The 25,087-nt window shown below is 34.8% G+C and overlaps 2 protein-coding genes and 1 long non-coding RNA gene across 4 annotated transcripts in view; 2 read left to right on the plus strand and 1 right to left on the minus strand.

Annotated features, from left to right (window-relative positions):
• The window catches only part of LOC18777804 (protein P21), a 12,629-nt gene extending 5,129 nt beyond the window's left edge, over positions 1 to 7,500 (plus strand). The window contains exon 2 of one of the 2 annotated variants that reach the window (XM_020563393.1): positions 7,246 to 7,500. In XM_020563393.1, the coding sequence (XP_020418982.1) occupies positions 7,246 to 7,322 (77 nt within the window). In that variant the 3' untranslated portion in view covers positions 7,323 to 7,500. Of the gene's footprint in view, positions 1 to 7,242 lie in introns of both variants that reach the window. The other variant, XM_020563392.1, reaches the window with a different exon arrangement.
• On the plus strand, positions 9,346 to 10,671 carry LOC18777485 (protein P21). The gene has a single exon (XM_007210010.2). The coding sequence runs from the start codon at positions 9,642 to 9,644 to the stop codon at positions 10,362 to 10,364; it is 723 nt and encodes a 240-aa protein (XP_007210072.2). The 5' UTR covers positions 9,346 to 9,641; the 3' UTR covers positions 10,365 to 10,671.
• On the minus strand, positions 21,514 to 23,124 carry LOC18775872. The gene is made up of 3 exons (XR_002271583.1): positions 22,843 to 23,124; positions 22,333 to 22,441; positions 21,514 to 21,771 (listed from the first exon to the last, which is right to left on the minus strand). It is a non-coding gene; the product is annotated as an uncharacterized LOC18775872 (long non-coding RNA).

Here is a 25,087-nt window from a genome sequence, read left to right on the forward strand (position 1 = left end):
AAGTGATTTTATGACTCATCAAAACAATTTGTTTGGATGGTCATTTTAAATTTTGTATTCAAAATGAATTTTCAAGGTTTATGTGGAAGAAAATATATCAATGACTTCATAGGAGTTGACTTTTCAATTTTCTGATTTATTTTAAATTTATTTTGAATATTTTGATATAAAAATAATAAAATATTCTTACCACAACAACAAACCACGTCGGTGTTAATAAATTGTAGACGTTGTAAATTGTAATAGACTACTAAGTCGTTAAAATGACGTCGTTAAAATGAGAAACCATGGCGGCTATTTAACTATACGACGTAAAATATATATATCAACGACTTAACCGCTGTCGTTACATAAACGTCGTCGATGATACCCTGAACCCTTAAGAAATTGAAGATGTTGTAAACCATAAACGACTCAATTGTTCAAAGAACGTCGTCTAACTATATTTTTACGTCGTAATTGTTTAAAACACGAAACAACAAAATACGACGGTTTGTGACTTTATTAGGTCGTTGGAAAAGTATTACACGTCGGTTAAGCAATTTGTATGTTTGTTTTTTTTTTAATTTAAGAAAACCTCAACAAATTTTTACATTACATATTATAGAGAAAATTTGTACATTATACATAAATATCAAGTGTTCAATAATTGCCCTGTTTAATAATTTGGAAAACAAACTCTGCCCATTCATTCCGGACTTCATCAATGGCTTCTTGGGGGTATGAAGCTTCCTGGTTTCCCTTGGCATACTGCATAAACAATGACTATTAGGGTTTATAAATAAAAAGAAATTCAATCACAGACGACGATATTTTTCATAACCGACGTAGTATATCCATTCAACGACGTTAATTTTACATGACCGTCGTTGATAATACAAAAAACGACGTGAAATGTATGAAGGTAATTTCTTCTTACCTTATTCTCAAACCCCAAGGAAGGATCCATGATGATGTCCCTCATGAAGCGCATCACATAATACCCGCATTCGACATTGCTGGGTTGCTTTGGTGTGCCTGAGAGAGTTTTCCAAATTACATTTTTACGTCCTGCTCGGCCTATGTGGGTATTATATATTTTTAAAGCACTGTTCACGATGTTTTTCGCCTCTTCGTCGACCACACGATGACCTGGCAGAGGATCCAGAAAATAGACGGTCTCCTTCTTTGCTCTTACAATCAGCAGGATCCAATGACGGCTGCACAAAATTAATATAAAAACGACGGTTATTTACAAAAACGACGTATTATAGTATTTCACACGACGAAATAAAGTAGATAACGACGACATTATATATTTATCACGACGACAAATAAATACCGACGTGGTTAGTAGTTTCAAACGACTAAATAAAATAAAACACCGACGTGGTTAGTTTATAAGCTGTCATTTATTGAAAATCATAAAAACAAAATCCTAAGGAGACTAACCCTGGATTGTAAGGCATCATGAAAAGCTGTTCACCGTCTGTCTTCTGAAGTCGAGCTGCTACCAGTCGTGATCTTTCAGTTATTGTGCCAGAGTTGGCACTAACTGTAGCAGGGTCAATAAAGCCAACCATGCTGCACATATTGGCTTGTTTCAAAACATCGTGTAAGTACCTAAATACATAAAATAATATAAACAAGTCAGCACAAACAAACACGACGGTTATGTATAAAAAAACGACGTATTATAATATTTCACACGACGTACTGAAATAGATGAGGACGTTATAATATATTTATCACGACGGTAGTTAGTTAAGACGACGTGGTTAGTTAGTTAAGACGACGCAATATATAAACCAACGAGGTATTATTTTAGAAGTACAAACCTCATATATACAGCCAATACAGTAGCTCCAATTTCTTCCATGCCTGCAAATTGTGTAATATCTTCAGGCAGGAGGAAGGTATCGCGCTCACCACCAAACACCTCCTTATCAATTGTAAATTGGAGTGTCTTATCCTCAGGCAGGAGTGTCGTTTCCACAAAACGACAAAGGGTTTTTAAAGAAGATGGCGCCTCCATATTTGAATAAGCACCAACTTCAATAACCTGTTTAAAGAAATAAAAAAAATGACGTGGTAATTCAATAAAGACGACGGTTTAAGTAATAAAACGTCGTCTTAAAAGTATTTAAACGACGGTGAAAAAACTGTCGTGGTAATTCAATAAAGACGACGGTTTTATGAATAAAGCGTCGTCTGAAACCATTTAAACGACGGTGCAAAAACCGTCGTTTAAATATTTTATTACGTCTTAAAAAAATTCCGCCGTCTAAGTTTTAAACAAACGACGGATTAAATAAAAATATCGACGTCTGAAATTTTGAAAAACAAATAAAAAAGGCAAAGTTATGTGAACATACCTTGTCGTCATGCTTTTCTTCATCTTCTTTCTCCTTTTCTTCTTCCTTCTCTTCATCTCTTTTTTCTTCTTCCTTCTCTTCATCTGGCTGATGTTTCCCCATTTTGGCAGTATCATCCTCCAAATGTAGGGATCTCACATAACCTCCAGAGCAGCTAGCTTTGTCAGACATTGGATTTTTGGGGCTTTGGCTAATTCTTGGTTTAAGCATGCTTGGATCAAAATTGGGAATTAATTGGGAAAGCTGACTCAGGAAATGCTCCCTCTCAGCCTCTACCAATTGTTTTGTCCTAGCCTCCATCCTTAAGGCCTCTTCCCTTGCCTTAGCCTCCATCTTTTTAGTCTCTTCTTGAAGGAGAACTCTTAAACTGTCCTTCAAACGGTCGTCAAAGCTCACCCTCTGTGGTTTGGGCAAATTGAAATATTGCCTTGGGGAAACACCAGCACCAACTCCCCTCAGTCTGCCTGGATGCTCGGGGCCCAAAGCCATGGTCAGCACATCATTGCTGCCATCTACTCTGACTTTGCCTTCCGAGACTTGTTTCTGCAATTCATCCTAAAAAAAGATAAACAAAAAAACACACGACGGTTATTTATGTACAAACGACGTATTATATAATTTCACACGACGCAATAACGTATAAACCGACGTTATTATAACTTATCACGACGGTAGTTATACCGACGTGGTTATTTATTTAAAACGACGAAATGAATAAACAACCGACGTCTTATGCTATAATTAAAGATAACAGAGTAGTGATTCCTATTTAGACCGTTAACGACGTTTTTAAAAAATTTTCGACGTGGTAATATCATTCACACGACGCGAAAATGAACCACCGACGTCTTATGCTGTAATTACAGAAAACATAGTAGTGATTCCTATTTAGACCTTTAACGACGTTTTTAAAAACTTTTCGACGTGGTAATATCATTCACACGACGAAAAATATAACATACGACGTAATAAGAATAATTCACAGTTTAATAAAAATTTAAAACAGAGTGATAGTAGGCTTACAATTAATTTTGCTTTCTCTGCCACCTTTGGATCAGGGATGTTACCATGTTTGTCCTGTCTAGCTCTCTTCCATAAGGTAGATCGATCAATTTCTACCCCAGGCATGGTTTCCTCCAATTGATCCTCCAATCCAGCATATCCTTTTCGAGACAATCGATGATTGTACTCGAGTTTCTCCCTAATCTGTGCATGTTGAGAATGCACAGACTCAAAATCTTTGGATAGCCTTGAAGCTACAAAGGCATCCCATTGTGCTTTCTCTATGAATTTATATGTTTCAGGGGGTTGGCTTAATTTCTCCCTGTCATTGGTGTATGGAAGGATATAATGCCTCGTTAGTGTAGACTTGAAATCCTTCCATTTCTTGGAAGCAGAAGCTAAAACAGAGGTCTTGCCCCCTTGGCCTACGACAAAAGCCATGTCAACTGCTTCCCAAATCTGCTCCTTTATATCCTTGGGGATTTGGGACCATTTCTTGTCCACAAGTGGGATCCTGGAGCGTGCCAACACACCAATATACGACTGCATCTCAATATGTGCTTGGCCAACACCTTTCCCCCTTTTATTGTACTCAACAATTGGCCTCAGTTTCTGAAGCTTTCTCTTCACAACACGAGGCATTGTGCTCATACCTCGACCAGTCTTTGAATCATCTGAGATTGTTGTCTGGCTGGTTTGTTCTGTCTCAGCAGATGATGAAGCAAACTTCATCTTCTTCGAAGACTTCATCTCCTTCGAAGACTTATCTTGAGGAGCTACCATTCCAAGCTTCTTGGAGCCAGAATCCTTAGTTTGTTGTTGAGAAACCATTTTAACAGACAAAACTGCAAGTGAAAATATTTCAGGAAAACATTAAGAACACAAACGACGGTATTAAAAAAATACGACGTATGATATGATTTTAGACGACGCAATGAAATAATCTCAGACGTAATAAATGTTTAAAACCATTATTTATATAACGTCGTGGTATATATGTTCACACGACGTCAATAGTAATACACCGTCGTGGTAAACTATTATTTATATTTTATCGTCTATATTAGATACCAACCCTAGTTTCTTTTTCTTTATATTTTATCAAATAAGGGAAAAACAAAAACCATTGTTCAGCGAAATCAAACCTGCAATTAAACAAGCATATAAAAAAAGACTATTATTTTAAAAACAACTTTGTCAATTTTCAGACGACGCTAGAACAACTGACGAACCGTCGTGGTCTACCGTCGTCTTATTTAGTTGATGTAGTTGTCTTCAAAGTTGGAAACTTTCTCTCTTTGTCTGTATATTTTATCAAACTTGGAAAGAAGTAAAATGATTTTGGCCAGAAAAAAGGTAAAAAGATTTTTCAAACAAAAAACGTATGAGCATGCAAAACAGTAACCAAAATAGTGAAAATGAAAGCTTACCTTTTGCGTGCAATGAAAGCAAGAGGAAGATGATCGATGTTTAAGTTCAGAGACGACGAAGAAGACGAGAGGAAGACGATGAGAAACTCTGACAATGCTCTGACAAGGAAAAAAGACGAAAAGGTTTCTCTGGGAGATTGAAATTTTTAATCGGGTTTGGAAACAGTGCATGTGTAAGTCGAAAAGTTGCTTACATATAAAACCATTTCAAAAAAATAATACGGCGGTTACATTTAACTACGTCGTTTTTAACTAAAACGACGCAATATTTTTCATTCGACGTGGAATCATTTCATTTAACGTCGTTAGGTTTAATATAACCGACGTGGATTTTAATTTTTAAATTATGAATAGAATTTTTTTTCCCGTGACCTTTCAGTTTATTTTTCAATTACAGTGCGTTATAAATAGAGTTTTTTTTCCGGAGGAAATTTAAAACGAAGGAAATTAATATTCTGCAATATGTAAAGTTTCTTTTTTGGATGACAGATTTAAATAAAATAAAAATATAAAAACAACAAATGTGTAAGTCAAGTAGACGAAAAGTTGCTTACATATAAAACCATTTCAAAAAAATAATATGGCGGTTACATATAACTACGACGTATAAATTACAAAATACGACGGTACATTTAACTTCGGACGTGGTAAATAAATACGACAGTAGTTTGTAGGTACCGTCGTAGTAAACTCAAAAATTAAAGTACATAAGTAATAACTCGCGTCATGGTATATTATTTAACACGTCGTTTTTATTAATTTACCGACGTGGATTTCTGTAATATACGTCGATCATACCGACGTTGATTTTACAATTTAAACGGCGGTTTGTTTGTAAGGACCGCCGTTGGTTTTAAAAATTTATTCTATAAATTTGTCGCTTTCATTCATTTTCGGTTTACATTTAAGGTTCCAAGTTCTTCCTCTCTCAGTCTCTCATGTCTCAAAGATAATAATTTGGATGTTTTCTCAAAGAGAAATTGAGCTTACTCGCATCAAATATATGTCCACAAGAAGAAGCTTGTCAACTAGCCTTCTCACTTCCTTGATCAAGCCTGATAGGACACTTAGTGCTTCTGAATACTCCTTGCTTTCCATCAAAAGAGATGCAAGCCTGGCCTCCACTCGCTGTCGAAGGAAAGTTCGCTTCTCAGGGAAATCTGAAGATCAGATGTGCCTGATCCTCTGCTTGATTTTCTTGCCTAAGAAGATCCGTCGGATTTATTGTGATAGCCTCTTCCTTTATCCGTAGAGCTTCAGAAGAAGAAGATGGGTTTCAAGAATGCGATAAAGAATAGAAATGGCTTCAGATGGCCTCTAAAGCATGAGCAATTGAATCAGTAGTTTCTGGGAGATATGATGAAGACATTGTCAATGCTTTGAACTACACAAGTCCTGCAGAAAGATATGTTAAAGAAACTGAAACAACGGCGGTTTTCTGTTCTACCGTCGTCTTTTCTCGTCGTCTATATTAAGTTACGATGGCGGTAGATTTATAATTACCGACGTAGATTATTTTGTTAAACGTCGTTAAGTGTACTACAACCGACGTGGATTTTAATTTTAAATTATAAATGGAGTTTTTTTTCCCGTATTCTTTCAGTTTTAGTTTTCAATTCCAAAGCGTGATAAATAGATTTTTCTTTCCCGAGGAAATTTAAAATGAGGGAAATTAATGTTCTAGAATTTGTAAACTAACACGACGCAATATTTGCAAATCTGTGTCATCTGTTAAGATTATGATGTGGAACAGAGTTCCATCTGGTAAGATTTCGTAACCCTTGGGATCTCAGACAAAACTGATTATGTCGGCGGTGTTCTATATAAACCGTCGTGGTTATTTCAATTCTTGTCATTAAGTAGATCTACCGACGTAGGATAAGAAAATCAAAGAAAAAAATTGTTAACAAAAATTCTTATTAAGACGACCGTTAAAATTAAAGGTACGACGTATAAAATGAATAAATACGACGATAAATTTTATTGTACGATTTAAAGATAACGTAGTAGAACTATACGAGAATGACGTCGATATATTTATATTTTCCGTCGTTGTAAATTAATTTAATACGGCGATATTTTGTATTTTAAAGCCGTGGATTTGTTTGTAATTATACGGCGTCTTATACGAAAACCTCGTCGTGTTATTTTATGAGTAAAAACGGCAGTTTTTATTGAAATCGTCGTCTTTACTTTCTACGTCGGTCGATTCATAACTTCTGCCGTTCTTTGTTGGCATTGATTTTACACTGAGGAAATCTGTTTCAAATAGACGTCGGTTGTTTAATTATGTACGTCGTTGTTTTTGAACAGCCATTTGAAACTCCATTTTTTAGTTGTCTAAGGTTGTATTACACGACGGTGTTTTTAGAACCGTCGTCTTTTTATAAACCACGACGGTTTTCACTTAGACCGTCGTTGTTTTCTGGTCGTCTTTTTCACTTTTTGTAGTAGTGATAGCTACCCTCAGGATGACAAAACAAGCTTATTTACATGCCCTGGCGGGACGAACTATAAGGTTGTGTTCTGCCCATGAAGAAGCAGATACATCTTCTAGTTTATAATATCTATGAATAAGTCTGATGCAATAAAATTAGTTTGAGGGCTTTGTCATCAGCACATGTAATGGTGTGCATTATGTAAAACAAAGTACCTGTACTCTCTCACTCGGTTCAGACATCATAACGAAATGAAAGTCTCAGTTTTTCATTTTCTATTGAGTAGCACCATCTTTAATTTCGATCTATTCCATGAAAAATGACTGAAAAATAAAGTGAAACTCTTACGATCATCAGTCATGCTTTATTTTTCTTAATGCTGGGGGATTTTGCTTCATATATTACCTAATGAATGTGAAAATTTGGTTACCTACATTCGAAACTAATGTTGAAGCTCAATGGTTTATTAAAAAAAGGCATATCTTCAGTGGCCATTCCTAGTAAAAGTATTCATATATGAAAAAGAGACCTATAAATGGAAAACAATTCAGGGTGTCAGATGCTTGAGATCTTTAGGGAAGTTTCCTTTAGGGCCGTTTGATATAATTATTTCAATTTTACTTTTTAGTTTTATTTTTTGTGCTAGAGTAGTGAGGGGAAAAGAGGGAGAATGGAAGTGAGAATGAGAATGAAGATGGGATTGAGAGGGAAGATGAGAGGGGAGGATGGAGGGGAAGAGTAACAAAAGTGAAAACAAAAATTAAAAACTGAAAATCTATTTGGAATTGTTTTCACTTCCAAGTTTTTGTTTTCACTTTTGTTACTCTTCCCTCCCATCCTCCGCTCTCATTCTCTCTCCCAATCTCATTCTTACTCTCACTTTTCTCTATACTCTACCACTAAAAAAAAAAACTAAAAACTAAAATTGAAATAGTCATCATACGAGCCCTTATTTTCTTTGGTTTATTTTTCAGATTTTAGAGTGTTTTGGTTCTATCTCTTTTGGAACGCAATTGTCCCTTCACCGTTTGGGCAGCAAAGTATTGCAAACTTTGACTATAATATTCCATTAATTGTAATAATAATAATAATAATAAATAAGGCACAAGTCTGATTCCTAGAAATTCTCTTATGGTCTTCGAGATTTCTATAGCAAATTGGATAAACCCCATCACTGCTGGCTGTGCTCTGTGCTCTCTTAGTCAAGTCCATACTTTTTTTTTGTTTGCAGTATTGACAAATTTGTATGTTTACTTTTGCGCATCAAGCCAAAAACAAATCTGAACATAAATTATGTATACAACTCTATCGATCTATTGTAGAATTGTTCTGCGGACCCAAACTGCAAAAAAATATTGGTTCTGTTAATGATGAAACTATAGTCTTCAATTTTTTAGAATTAGAAGAAAAACTAATAGATCAATTATCATCTCGATATATTGTTAATATCGACATCATCAATAGTATTCCATTATATTAATAGTAAATAATTTTAGTCTTCATATCACATAAGTATTGATAATAATAATCCTATTTGAGAACGATGTATGAAACTAAATACATCTTAGTAAAAAGTAAGGATTTTTAAGGCCCTTAATATTCCTAGTCCAAAAGATGCCTAAGGCTAAGGGAGGGGGAGGAAGCAAGTCAAATTCGATTTTCTTAGTCTTCTTGTTGACTGGTCAAAAGGAAAAACTTGGTCATAGCAATGTAGCTTGTTGTATACAATGACAATTAATTGAAGGTGGAAAATAATGTATATGCCAAAATATCCAGTCTCCTTGAGAAGCTGTGGACAGAAAGCGTATTACTATTTCTCCCGCGTGGACTGGCCACAGATCCCACCCATGAGTCTTTCATGTATTTTGGCCGCCTGCTACTAAATTAATTGGACCAGTCTTTGTGAAAAGGTATGTCTACCGACAAAATATCAATGCTTACTTAGTAGGAAGTTGAAATCTTAAATCTTTAACCAAACAGACCCTAAATGTGTATGAAGCTTTTTTAAGAATTAACATAATTAACTGATGTTTCAGACTCGGATAAATTCAATATAATTTCCTTTTTTTTTAGACACATATTATATTTTGTATTTTTTGTATGATATAATAGGGCCAAAAGAGACACATTCATGCTTGATGTCTTATTGGATAGGGATGATTAGCAACTCCATACAAATGTAGCTAAACTTGTCTAATTGATTTAATTTCGTAGAATAAAATTACACATCATTGATTTAATTTGCTTGCTTTTTTTTTTTTCTTCCTTGTGGAAAAAAGGGAAAGTGAAGAAGAAATTTCTCTTTCCTTTCCATGTGCAGTAGTGGACATAGACTAGAAAATAAAGAAAATGACCTAAGAAAGGGATGCCATTTAATTTCGTGATACAGTTCTTCTTTGGTCTATACAATTAACCTCATGAATATAGCATCTTTACAATTCAATTCCAAAATGAGCCTGCTGCTCATCAGAAAAAACCTCTCATCAGTTTTCCCCATCCTATTGATCATCATCACCCTTTTCGTTGCAACCGTTCATGCAACACGTTTCGAAGTCCGAAACCAATGCCACTTCACCGTGTGGGCAGCCTCCAGACCCGGCGGTGGGAAGCAGCTTCTTCCAGGCCAAACTTGGTCCTTCGACGTGAACACGGGTACTTTCCCTGCCCAAATTTGGGGACGGACTGGGTGCAGCTTCAACGAAGCTGGACGCGGCAAATGTTTAACAGGTGATTGTGGAGGTCACCTCAAATGCCAAGATTTTGGTCAACCGCCATACACCATGGCTGAATATCACCCCCAACAATTTGACTTAGATTTTTTGGATATTTCTCTGGTTGATGGGTTTAATCTTCCTATGGAATTTAGTCCCACGGGTGGTGGTGATTGCAAGGGGATTCGATGCGCGGCTGATATAAACGGGGAGTGCCCTCTTGATTTGAGGGCACCCGGTGGGTGCAACAACCCCTGCAATGTCTTCAATACTGATCAATATTGTTGCAATTCCACCAGATGTGGCCCTACGAGCTACTCCAGGTTTTTTAAGGCTCGGTGCCCTGAGGCTTACACTTACCCTCTCGACAGTGACGCCACGTTTACATGCCCTGCTGGCACTAACTATATGGTTCTCTTCTGCCCATGATTTATTGAATTAACGACAGGTCTTGAATTTTTGAAGGCCGGAGCAGCGAAGTGTACTAATTTTGTTTTTGTCTTTTCAGGATAATCCATTGTCTTGTTAGTATATTTTTTGTTTTCAAGAACCCCTTGATGTGGATATGTGCCTTACTATCCGTGAGGCACACATCCATTAATAAAAGTTCCACCCTATTATAGTTTTCATAATCCTAACTTTCACTTTATATCTTATTATTTGTGTTTTTTTATGCAGTAAATTTTATATTTATTTCTGTTAATGTAGAATCTTTATTTTCAATGAATATAGCATTTAAACCCTAATTTTTCAACAATGTCGGCCTCAAATCCCTTCGCAATTAAAGGTGAAACTGGAGAAAAAACGACCCACACCACAAATAGAGGGCAGAAATATTGCATGCAATTAAGGGTGGAAGAATATTCCAAAATATCATATGTCTCCTTGCGAATATAGGGGAGGACTTTTTTTCAGTGTGGACTGACCATCGATATCGACCCATGATATATAATATATCACAACAATTTATAGGGTTGACCCATATATTGTGCCAGCCTGCTGCTAAATTTAACTGGACCGGCGTTTCTCAAAGCTCAATATAAATCTGTGTGCATTATCTTGTCAACCTATGAATCAAAACGACATATTTACACAACAATTAGCATATAATTGGAAATTAGAAATATTTAACAACCCAAGTATTTGGTAAAAAGAGGCAGCTTAATTTAGAAATATTTAACAGTTTGTGAGTCATGAACCTCAAAGTACGTATCTTCCACGATTTCGGTTTTGGCGAAAAGTCTTGGTCTTCTGGAAAGAATGGACAATAAGAAACTGTCCAGCAATTTCAATGTGTGAAACGAAGACTTCTTCTTTGCCTACATATTCCGTGCCCATTTGATTAAATTTGCGCAAGTCCGATACGAGCTAGAATTTTTCTTATCTTTGTTGAGACTTTTGTTAATGTTGATCAGTGGATATTTACAATTGGACAGTGGATGGGAGCCGAAATTATAAACGCTTTATCACCAAACTAAAGTTTCCAACACAAAAAACCAACACCATTGGCCTTTTCCCTTTTTCCAATGGCATTACTAAACTTGGTTATAGACCTATAGCAAACTAATGATGATAGAGTAGAATTGTATGTGATCGTAAGGGCAAGCGATAAAACAATATACTTGAATATCTTCCTTGCACAAAAAAGAAAAATTTACAAACATCCGTTTCATGAAACGACTCTCTTACATATAACTTTATGTGCCGCTCACATAATACACATGCGAGAAAGTCGTTTTATAAACGGCCATAAGTGCAAGTCTAATGGCAAGAAGTTTCTTGGCTCTTTATTGAAACTTGCTATTGTTAGTTGGATAATTCTCATCGATACTGCCTGCTTAGTGCTCCTTAATTTAGTCTGGTCAATTAATTAACAACTGGCCTATCCCTTAATTACGTTCATATCCAGCCAAACTCTAAAACTCAGCTCACCAAACTAATTAATGGGGTGGGTGATCCTAAATGCTGGCCGACTAACTTCATCAACTTTTACAAGTCGAAGTAAACCACACCATGTCGAAACTTGGTCAATTTTCACCTTTTTTCTTTTTCTAAATCAATTGTGACATTTAAAGAAGATTTAAACTTATAAAATCTAACTTGTCTTTGGTGAGGTTTTTATTTTTATTTTTTATAATTAATTATTATTATTATTATTTTTTGGAGACATGCGATATTGTATTCAAGGAGAGGAAATCGAACCTAGGATCTCGATGCAAAGGTAATGCATTTAACTACTTAAGTTACAAACCCTTTACACCTCCTTTTTGGTGGTTAATGAATAGCTATGTTAACAATCTTGAACTATATTTTCCGTTTATAAATAAAGAGGAATTCAAATTTAGAATATGTTCTAATATTGTATTTAATGGTGTTTTTCGTTACACAATTTTTGCTTAATCATATCTTGTCTCATAACTGACTTAATTTGTAAAATAAAATTACATGTGCGACATTACCTACTCCCCGTGGAAAAAGTCTCTCCTCATTTTTTCTGATCTTGTGAAAAAAAGAAGAAGAAGAAATATTGGTCCTATTTCCATGCGTGGAACAATGAGCTAAGAAAAGTGACGTCCTTTTCATATTTATAATATGTCACATATGTCGCCATGCCCTGCTCTATATAAGCTTTAGAAACCTTAACAACAAATGCATAAAAAAACAAATTGCATTATGAGCATCCTCAAGACTCTCCCAGCCTTCTGCATCCTATGTGCCACTCTCTTCTTTGCATCAACCAACGCAGCTCGATTCAATATCCGAAACAACTGCCCCTTCACAGTCTGGGCAGCAGCCACGCCAGGCGGCGGACTCCAACTTAATAGAGGCCAAAGTTGGGCCCTAGATGTGCATGCCGGAACCCAAAGGGCTCGCATTTAAATTTGGGCCCGAACCGGATGAAGCTTTGATGGAGCCGGATGTGGGAGATGTCAAACAGGTGATTGTGGGGGTGTCCTCCAATGCCAACGCTACTACATTTTACACTTTGCGCGACGAATTTTAACGCGACAGAAACTTCGTCGCGCAAAGATTGTGAAGAAAGACTTTGCGCAACGAAAAAATATTGGTCGTGCAAAGTAACTTTGCGCGACGAAAAAATATTGGTCGCACAAAACTTAGCGCGACGAAACACATTGGTCGGGCAAAGGTTTGCGCGACGAAACACATTGGTTGCGCAAAGGTTTGCGCGACGAAACACATTGGTCACGCAAAGGTTTGAGCGACGAAAAATATTTGTCGCGCAAAGTCTCAAAAAAATTTATAAAAAAATAAAAAATTCCCGCTTCCCATTTTTGGTACCCGCCTACATTTTTAGAGTTTTGCGCGATGAATACTAACGTCGCGCAAATATTTGCGCGACTAAATATTTTTTGTGTTTTAAATTTTTTTAATTAAAATAAACTAATTTAATAGTTTGCTCTACAAAATATTTTGTCGCGCAAGGTTTTTGACTTTTTGTTTTATTATTTTTTTAATATTAATTTATTTATATTAGTTTATTCAAATTTTTACTTTTTAAATTTAATTTAATTGTATGATTTTTTTTAAATCACTTTAATTTAAGTTGATATTAATTTTTTCGAATTTTTACTTTTTAAATTTAATTTAATTGTAAGATTTTTCTTAATTACTTTAATTTAAATTGACATATTCAAAATAAAATTACATATTAAAAATAGTGATCAAATTATCCAATAAATATATATATAATATTCAAAATGTACACATAAATTAACAAAGTACAATAATAAAATCCTAATACAAGAGTATTGTGGTGGTAGTGGCGGATGATATGTTTTGATAGCTTCCTAATCCTCAACTTTAGCCATCAAAGTCTTGATGATTACCTACAAAAAAAACAAATATGGTCAAATAACAACAAAAAACAAGAAAAAAGAATGCATAATCTCCCCTAAAATTGTTATACCAAAAATCCAACCCAAACTCCAATCTCTCCCCTTTACTCAACCCCAAACCCCACACAAACTCAAAACTAACTCCAAAAACACATATTAATGAAAAAAATTTAAAATTTGGAGAGAATATACCTTTTGGCAAGATTGAGAGTGAGTGAGAATGAGAGGGAGAAGTGAGTGTGAGAGAAGTAGATAAGATAGTGATAGAGAGATGAGAGAGTGAGAGATAGTGAAAAGATAGATGAGAGAGTGAGTGAGAGTGAGAGATAGTGAAGAGAGATATGAGGGAAAGAGAGAGGAGAGGTAAGAGTAGAGAAAGACATTGAGAAAATGGTGGAGGAGTTATTTTGGTTTTAAAAATCGTATCACTTTGCGGGACGAAAAATATTGCTGGTCACGCAAAGTTTTGCTCGACGAATATAGGAATATTGGTCGCGCAAAGTCTAAAAAAATTATTTTTTTTTTAAAAATTTCCCGCATCCCACTTTTGGTTCCCGCCAAAATTTAACTTTGCGCGACGAAAAATACATATTGGTCGCGCAAAGTCTAAAAAAATTATTTTAAAAAAAAAAAATTTCCCGCATCCCATTTTTGGTACCGCCAAAATTTAACTTTGCGCGACGAATATAGGAATATTGGTTGCGCAAAGTCTAAAAAAAATTATTTTTTTTAAAAAAAAATTCCCGCATCCCATTTTTGGTACCCGCCAAAATTTTTAAATTTTTGCGCGACGAAAAGTACATATTGGTCGCGCAAAGTCTAAAACAATTATATAAAAAAAGTCCCGCGTCCCATTTTTGGTACCGGCCAAATTTTTGCGCGACGAAAAATATATATTGGTCGCGCAAAGTTTTGAGGGACAAAAAATATTGGTCGTGCAAAGTCTAAAGTTTTTTTTTATTTTAAAAACCCGCGTCCCATTTTTGTTACTCGCACAAATTTTTTGAGTTTTGCACGACGAACTGTTGGTCGCGCAAACTTTTGAGAGACAAAAAATTGGTTCGTAGCACAATATTTATAAAAATAATTGTTTTGAATAAGAAAAAATAAAAAAAATTATTTTATGATTTAAAATATAATTAAGGTGAAAGCTACTTAATAAATGTATATACTATTCAATTTCTTAAGTGTTATACGTACAAAATAAATAAATTTAAAACTACTTAATAAATATATATATATATACACACACACACCATTCAACGATCCAACCGTAAGACTTGTTTGTATATACTTCAAGATCGTATACCCCAAAAATTGCAAAAAATAAATATTCAGAGATCTAGTAACGGGACAAAACTTTTCGATAGTTATAAATGAAAAATCACGATTTAACGGTTATTTTGACTCCGATTTTGATGATTTTTTTACAGGTACACTCCTTGACCCTATATGAATACAATGACTGAATTTGATCTTCAATTTAAAACATTTGCACTAGTGGATACCACAAAATCTTATGTTATATTTAACGAAAGTATAAATAATTAATTGTTAGTGAATATATTGTTTTGATGGTATATGCATTCTAGAAACTAGTTTCAACGATCCAACCGTCAAACTTGTTTTTTTATACTTCGAGATCATATACGCCAAAAATCGGAAAAAATAAACATTCATAGATCAAGTAATGGACAAAACTTTTCGACGGTTATAAATAAAAAATCATGATTTAACGGTTATTTTAACTCCGACTTTGATGATTTTTTATAGCTACACTCCTTGACCCTATATGAATACAATGACTGAATTTGATCTTCAATTTAAAATATTTACACTAGTGGATACCACAAAATCTTATGTTATATTTAACGAAACTATAAATAAACTCTTAATTGTTAGTGAATATATTATTTTGATGGCATACACATTCTACGAAATTAGTTTTAACGATCCAACCGTCAAACTTGTTTGTTTATACTTCGAGATCATGTATGCCAAAAATCGGAAAAAATAAGCATTCATAGATCAAGTAACGGGACAAAAATTTTCGACGGTTATAAATGAAAAATCATGATTTAATGGCTATTTTAACTCCGATTTTGATGATTTTTTACAGCTACACTCCTTGACCCTATATGAATACAATGACTGAATTTGATCTTCAATTTAAAATATTTACACTAGTGGATACCACAAAATCTTATGTTATATTTAACGAAAGTATAAATAAACTCTTAATTGTTAGTGAATATATTGTTTTGATGGCATATGCATACAAAAAAACTAGTTTCAACGATCCAACCGTCAAACTAGTTTGTTTATACTTCGAGATCATATACGCTAAAAATCGGAAAAAATAAACATTCAGAGATCAAGTAATGGGACAAAACTCTTCGACGGTTATAATGAAAAATCACGATTTAACTGTTATTTTAACTCCGATTTTGATGATTTTTTAAAGCTACACTCCTTGACCCTATATGAATACAATGAACTAATTCGATCGTCAATTTAAAATATATATTTTCTAACAAAAACCCAATCCGAACAATAATAATATATTTTTCTAACAAAAATCCGATCCGATCTAAAATAATAAATTTAAAGCTACTTAATAAATATATATACCGTTTAATTTCTTAAGTGTTATGCATACAAAATAAAAAACAAAAATAAATTGGTTTAGGTGACAAAATGTTTGGATTACGTCATGCAAAGATTTTAAAAAATAATTTTTTAATTTTATTTATTTTTATAAGGACTTTGCGCGACGAAGTTTACTTTTCGTCGCGCAAAGTCACTTTGAGCGACGAAGTTTACTTTTCGTCGCGCAAAGTCACTTTGAGCGACGAATTATTTTTCGTCGCGCAAAATTGGTCGCGCAAGACTTTGAGCGACGATGTATTGTCGTCGCGCAAAAGTTTGTCGGGCGAAGTGACTTTGCGCGACGAATTATTTTTCGTCGCACAAAATTTGATCGCCCAAGACTTTGAGTGACGAAGTTTCAAGTTTCGTCGCGCAAAGTGACTTTGAGCGACGAATAGTTTTTCGTCGCGCAAAATTTGGTCGCGCAAGGGGTTTTTTTTACTAGTGACAAGCCTATGGCCAACCCCAAAACACCCTAGCTGAGTATGCCCTTAACCAGTACAACAACTTGGATTTCTTTGACATTTCCCTTGTTGATGGCTTCAACGTCCCTATGGACTTTAGCCCCACGTCTAATGGGTGCACCAAGGGCATCAGACGTACCGCGCTGATATTAATGGGCAGTGTCCTAACCAACTGAGGGCTCAAGGAGGCTGCAACAACCCTTGCACTGTGTTCAGGACTGATAAATATTGCTGCAATTCTGGGAGCTGTGGCCCAACAGACTTGTCTAGGTTTTTTAAGGATCGGTGCCCGAGTGCTTATAGCTACCCGATACATCTTCTAGTTTATAATATCTATAGAATAAGTCTGTGATGAAATAAAATTATGGTCTGAGGGCTTTGTCATCAGCACATGTAATGGTGTGCATTATGTAGCACAAAGTACTTGTACTCTCACACTTGAGTTCAGTCATCATTATTAACATCAAAGATGAATGTATCCTGCTTTGGATTCAGAATATTTTTCTTAACTTATCGATTTTGCTTCATTGGTTATAGCTCTTTCTATCACGAAAAGGTATATCTTCAGTGGGCATTCCTAGAAAATGGATTCATGGTCTCTCTCTAGGGAAGTTTCTCTTAGTTTCTTTAGTTTATTTTTCAGATTATTTGAGAGTGTTTGGTTCTATCTCCTTTGAAACCCAAATTCTCCCCTTCACTCACTGTTTGGGCAGCAAAGTTTTGCAAACCTTTGAGTATAATACTCCACTAATTGTAATAGTAGTATTTATTTTTACTTTGGTTGAAGGCGAAAGCCTGATTTTGAGAAGTTCTTTTATGCTCTTTGAGACTTCTGTAGCTAACCTCGTCACTGCTGGCTCTGCTCAGTGCTCTCCTAGTCAAGTCAATACGTTACAAAGTCGATAAAGCTGAGTATTATTTTTGTTTCTCAGTTTGTAACAAATATATGAAAGCTGAGATTTGATCTCTTTGGATTTCATGTAAAGTTCTAAAGAACAAAATGAAAGCAAAGTGTGGGTGCTAATGCTATGTCTTTTCTTGAGAATTGGGATAGATTATTTATTTTCATTTCATCGATTTCTTATTCATTCCTTTGTGCGTTGTGTGCGCTCGTGTGTATAGATGGACCAATCTTCGACATTTACAAGGGTATTCTAGATGACCGAACAGTTATCACTCAGAGGCATTATAGCGTCAGCATTTCTCATAACAGATCAACAGTAATTTGTTGATATCTCCTCCACGTCCCAAACACAAGCCAAAGCCCTAGCCCAAATAGCTACTCATGCACCCCACGCACACCACACATCAAACAATGAAATTTAAAAAACTCTTCAAAAAATCACAATAAAGTGTTTGTGTTGGGAACCCAAAAAATATGAACAGATCATACAGTTCATGTTTTTATAGCTTTAAATAATAACTGGTCAGTTTGCATGATATGTTACAATACGATAAAATATATTAATACTTACTAATATGTTAGTTTAAAATAACTTTTAATGGTTGTTGTCTTTCGTACAAATAATGCTCAGCATCAGCACAAATATTTCTCGATTTATATAAGATATTGGAGTGAACTAAACATAGTTGGCAACTGAGAGAATGCCAACCTATCAAGCTTTTTGAGGTGTAATAGTGGAATGCAGTCTAATCCACAGTTGATAATTGTTGGTAGCTCTCAAATAGGAAAAACAAATGATAATTTACTAGAGCTTGCCATGCCACTTTTCCTGTGAAGGTAATTCAAAAGTTTTTGCTTCATAGAATATTGATTCAATCTATTTTCCACTGTTTGTGCTAAGGAACACAAGTTTCCTCGACAAAATATAGCCCACACAAATGAATTTTGCTTTTTCTGAGTAAATCCAATTAGAGATTGTGATATGCCAAGCATCTTGCGCATTTCAACATTATCATCAACTCGTTCACTGATTCAACTAGTTATCTGGAAATTTGTTTGTAGTTAGAATTCAATTCATGAGTAGCCTATGAAATTTTAACATCTGTTTAGCAAGTAGGAGTTGTTTGTCTTTCTAAAGTCATGATGAGCATATTATATTTTAAGATCTGGAATATGCCAACATTGACTGGCACATAGTGAGGATGTGGTTTTCTGTTTAAGTAATGCTACACTTACTACATTATTATCCTATATTTCTATACCACATGATGTGGCATATCCATATCATATGTCACATCAATTAAATGAATGAAGTGAGTTTTAATAAATAAAATTAGAAAAACAGAAACTAGTATTTTACATGATGTGGTATGTACACATCAATTGCCACATCATGTGGTATAAAATTGTGGTATAAAAAATGTGGTAAGACTAGTATTATTCTTCCTGTTTTTGCTCCAAAATTTAAGCTGGAACAACCACTCAAAATTAAAATGCTAATTAGATTTTTATTATTGTTATTACTAGAAAACTGACGTGTAGGGAAATTATTGTAAAAAGAAAACCAAAATGTGAAGAAAAATAGATATTTGAAATGTTGAATTATAATAGGATGGTAAAAAAAAATACATATTATAATATAGATGAAATAGTAAATCTGTCACAGTGAAAAATTTCTTGCCTTTTAATCTAGTTTTGCTTCTACAAGAATTAATGAGAAAAGTGTTTGATGGAATAGACCAAAAAGAAAGAGTCCGATTTTCCTGTTACCAAAGTCCCTGTGCCCCCATGTTTCCACCCTAGTTTTGTGACATGTGGACTCTAACTTAACAAGAGTTTAACTCTGTTAACTCTCTTTAATTAAAATATATTACATTAGAATACACGTTTGACAAAAACACTTTGCATGCCGTTTCATCTTCTACGCTACACTTCAACCCCTACATCTTCTCTGCACCGCAAAACTCAGCCACTTCATCTTCTCTGCTCTACGAAACTCAGCCCCTTCATATGGTTTGTTTTTCTAGTTCGCTCGGTGGCTGCTGGTTCATCAGGTAAGCACCCTCTGCTCTTCATTGTTTTTTCTTGTGCTTTTTGATTGCTGGGTTTTGAGCATCGTATGAAAAACTCAGCCGCTTCATCTTGGTTATATAATTATCAAATGAATTGCGTAATGGGTATATAATTACGAAAACTCAGCCCCTGCATATATTTCGCTCGTTGGCCACTGGTTCGTGAGGTGAGCCAGGCTCTACTTCATAATTTTTCCCCCCTTTTTGGTTGCTGGTGTTGGAGACAACGCACAAGAAGCTTTTAAAAGATTAATTTGTGATAATTATATACCAATTATGCAATTCATTTGGTTTCAAAAAAAAATTCAAGAAAAAGAGAAGGAAGAAGGTTGATTTGGCTGAAGCATACCTCCAGCATTTTGGTTCATCAGAAGTTAATTCCCATCTTGCCTTTTAAATTGATCCTATTTTCAAGCTATGTCTCTGGACACTTGGCTACAAAGGCAATTCTGGGAATTTTTGGATGTACAAAGACGTTTTTGGGGTGTGTATCAAAAGCTAATCACCCTTATATACATAGGGATGAATGCTTTATTGTTTGTCCACAGATATACTATTTAATGAATGCTTTATTGGGTACTAATAATTTGGAATATGTTAAATGGTGAAATGGTTAAGAGTGGTGGTTAGATGGGGATGCTGTCCTAAATGTTGAACAACTGCTTATGAATGGAGCCTTGTGTGTTGGTCAAACTGTGTAAATGCTATTATTATGTTATATATCGAGAGTGCTTGCCTATGTAGCTCATGTCTCTGCGTCTAGCTATTTTCATTGTCATAATACATTTCATATTTAAGCATTTTGTTTCTTGAAACATTGTTACTAGTTGTGGGTTCTGTTATCTAGCCTAATGTGCGATTTGTAATTTCCAGATACAATGTGCAGGTTTGCTTAAAACAGATACCAAAATGTAAGTGTAGGTGGGTGTGGGTAGTGAGGGATCTTTAGTGGTTGACATCTGACTTCTATTTGAAGTGGTTTATTCTTTGAGTAATGATGCTTGCAGCTTCTGTAAGAGTATAGTGGCTTGCATCTAATATCAGTATCTATAACTTCTATTTTCACTTTTACATTTGCAGGTAGAATTGTGATTGGATTATATGGTTAGGTTGTACCAAAAACTGTTGGTACGTGTTCATTTCATGTCGGTTTGTTTGTGACAAATGAAATGGCAAGAAAGCTGGGAAATATTCTTCTTCTACAGGCCAAAAGTTAACAAAGAGGAAGCTCACAGCCCAGATGATGTTCTAGTGAAAAAGGTGCAAAGAAGAAGGGATCAAATTCTAGTGAAAAAGGTTCTAGTGGTAGTCAAAGTAGTGAAGGTGGGCATGGTAGGCAGGAAGTGAACATTGAGAACCAACCATTGCTGAGGTTCATAGTGATGGGAAGGAAATCCTATACTATGAAAAATTATGTATTATTTTTCCCCAAAAATCTTTTTTATATGACCCAAAATTCTATGAAGTTTGTATGAGGTTCTGCATTATTAACATCATTGTGCATTCTTCATCATGTTCTGACATGGAGAGAGCTTACTGGAAAGTATGCATCATGATAAATGACTTCGTGGCTTGAAATGCAAGTAATATTTACATTGAATGCAATACTTCAACACCTTAAGAAGGCAGAGATGCCAAATATCAGAATAAGTTCAAATGCCAAGACAGGACAAACATAACAAACTTGTTCTAAATCAAAACAGAGTTGTAACAAATTATGGAACCCTTGTCAACAATTGAGAGCTAAACAACCCAAATTCAACATTATGACGCTTGGTGACTCTTGTCAATTGAAAAAGGTGGATCTACTTCAACACTAGAACTTTTGGCCCCGGTACCTGTGAATTGAGAGCTAAACAACCCAAATTCTCCTTCCAATGGTGATTGTGCCTACACTCATACAATATATATATGTCAAAATAATGAAATATACTCAATCAAGTACAAAATTACAATTAAGAAAAGTTTTAACTAAATGCAATGAAGTAACTGCAATAAGTTGACCATGCTAACCGGAAATTCCATGTTTAAATTATTCACAGCAACAAGTTGTGCTCTTCCTATGAGACCTAAACAAATGAGTCTTAGATGGACTTGTAGTCATATGGTTATGCTCAGAAACAAATTCTATGACACAATACTTATCATTCAAATGACAACTAATTTTCATCCTTGCTAAGCATCCACATCTTATCTCAGCACGATGATATTTCACATTAGAAACACGCTTATCAATTTCACGCTTACCTTCAGCAAAGCAAACAAAAAGCCTATCTCTCAACTGGCCACTTTTGAATTTGTGACAGCTACTTCTTCTAATACTAAAACTAATATTGTATGCATATGCATTATAAAATTTAAATGCCAAGTCTTCTGTCTCAAACTCCATCCCAATCACAGGAATTAGTTGTTTTCGAATGCTAGAACGAACCAAATCTATTTTTTCATTACCTTTCATAGCTTGGGATGACTTTTTGTTGCTTTCACCTTCTGAAATGTTCAAGACAGTGCTTGTTTCACCTTCTCCATCTTCCATGCAATTATTTTCCATATTCATATCCTTCAAAAATTGAATCAAACAAAATTTATACATCTAAAATATCTTCCATAATTATAAAAAATTACAATTGATTCCATAAAAATTCAACAGAGCTAAGTACTGTACAATCATATGTTCATATTAGTTATTGATGAAACTAGAAAATGGACGTAGATGAAAACCAAAATACAAACTATCTGAAAAATTATGAAAAGAAAAATCAATGTATTTTGTATTCGTTGTTACTGTACATGGAAATGAAAAGTCATCACAAAATTGAAACCAAATGAATTTGATTCAAATGAATTGCATATTAGGTATATGATTCTCACAAGTTATATGTTTATAAGTTTTTCATACGATGCTAAAAAACAGCAATCAAAAAGCAGAAGAAAAAAACATGAAGAGCATAGCATGTTTACCTGATGAACTAGCAACCAACGTGCAAACTAGAAAACCATATGCAGGGGCTGAGTTTCGTAGAGTAGAGAAGATGAAGTGGCTGAGTTTTGCAGTGCAGAGAAGATGTAGGGGTTGAAGTGTAGCGTAGAAGATGAAACGGCGTGCAAAGTGTTTTTGTCAAACGTGTATTCTAATATAAATATTTTAATTCTTTTAATTAAAGGAAAAAAAAAATGCTAAAAGAGAGTTAACAGAGTTAAACTCCTGTTAAGTTATAGTACACATGTCACAAAACTAGGGAGAAAACATGGGGGCACAGGGACTTTGGTAACAGGAAAATCGGACTCAAAAAGAAAAGAGTAGGCACGTGTGCCCATTTCATTAAATTTGTGCAAGTGTAAAACGAGTTAGAATTTCTCTTATCTTTGTTAAGACTTTCGTAAATGTTGATCAATTCAATCGTTATCTACATCTAATAACTATAAAGAGAGCAAAGAACTCATTAATGTAGTGGTTTGAAGTATTTACTTCATCAGACAAGGTCCTGGGTTCGAGTCCTAACATCCGTGTTGTGTGTGTAAATTTAATATACTATATTATCTTTTAATAGGAAAGGTACTCCAAATAAATAAAAAAAACTACAAAGAGGAAAGGACATTTTGGTTTACAATTTGAGGCCCACTCCTAGAAAAAGCTGAGCAGCCTGAGTGAATATACCGCAAAGGCCCACTCCTTGTTTAGAGAAATTGAAAACTCATACTCAATGGCTGCTTTTTCTTCTTTTTGACTTAATTTTATTAACTTTGATTATGGTTTTGCCTTTTTGTTGCTTTATAATTTGTTGAGTTAGTTTTTGTTTGGTCAGTTTTGGTTACAAAATGAATTACAAAATGGATTGTAGTTTCTGTTTTTAATAGTGAATTTTTTTAAAAAGAACTTTAATATTTTTGTTTTGTTTTTTGTTACTCTTCCAATTATATTTTTTGTTACTCTTCCAAATCTTGCTCGTATTAATGTTGAAATGAATTTATTATTATTATTTTTTAAAAGGGTGACTGTTTGTGATTACTATTCTCGTGAGGCATCAAGATGGATTTTGGAGGACAGTTACATGATGAAGGCAGAGGAATGCTTGAGAAGGGAGAGGGTTTTCTCATTACCTGCATCCATGTAGTGAGAAGAAACTGGTGGAGACAATGCAATATTTGTTGTTGGTGGTGCATGGAACTCAGCTGATAGAAAAGAAGCATTATGAATCTGGATCCAGTGCTCGGATTACGATTGTTAATGTGGAGGAGGAGCTTTCTAGGAAACTTATTGGTACTTCTGCTTAAGGTAAACTCTTGTTGGGTTGGGATTAATACCCCTTATTGAGTTTGTGTTGCTTTGGCTAATGATGTAAACTCTACTTTTGTCTTCCTATCCCAGCAAGTCAAATCAGCAGGTTGATTATCCGTGTTCCAAGTGTCTGTTCTACTTTTGCATTCGAAGGAGGTTTTTGCAAACCAATTGATTGACAAAATTGGTTGGCTTGCTCAACAAGTGCGGTTTCGTTTCATTCCTGACAAAATTGGTTGTAATTCAACTAACTGATACAAACAAACAAGATAATGAAAACCTAGGAACTACGCTACTAGCAGAATCAGATATCCTAAATTCTAATAAAAAAAACAAATATGGGAAATTTTAAAGAACAAAACCTAGTTCATCACTCTAGGATTGAGATATATACTGACTGTGGTATGTAGGGCTTGAGAATGTTATGTAAATCTAAGAAGAAGAAGAAGAAAAAATTGAACCCCTGCTGAGCCACCTCCTCTCCTCTGTATTCAGTTAGAACACATTATTGAGCTGACATATGCTAAATTTGATTATTGAACTGACAAATGTTGAATTCATCATCGGCCATTGCATCGTCCTTTAAAATCTCACATAAGAGAAAAGAGAACAAACGAGAATCGAGGACATACGCCTTGAAATTCTCGCAAGTCATCCTCGGCTCATATCTACTCTCCACCTCTTCATGCAAGACTCTTAGACAAATGGAGTTATTAATGACCTACCACTCCATTTTAGGTTCTTTCACTATTATTCCATTCAAACAAATGGGATGCATGGATAAAATCTTCACAACATTTGGGGGGTTGGTCTGGGGTTCAAATCGATCTCTATATTTTTTAGTTTAATTCCGTCTTGTAGCTTTTTCGAGAAGCAATCATTTCGACCATATCCTTTTGGTCCATCAACCATATGTATATGTTCCTT

Source organism: Prunus persica, chromosome G5 (assembly GCF_000346465.2).
Source record: "Prunus persica cultivar Lovell chromosome G5, Prunus_persica_NCBIv2, whole genome shotgun sequence".
NCBI lineage: Eukaryota > Viridiplantae > Streptophyta > Magnoliopsida > Rosales > Rosaceae > Prunus > Prunus persica.

Coding starts and splice junctions, on each gene's coding strand:
- LOC18777485 (XM_007210010.2), top strand. CDS start 9,642: ATGAATATAGCATCTTTACAATTCAATTCCAAAATGAGCCTGCTGCTC.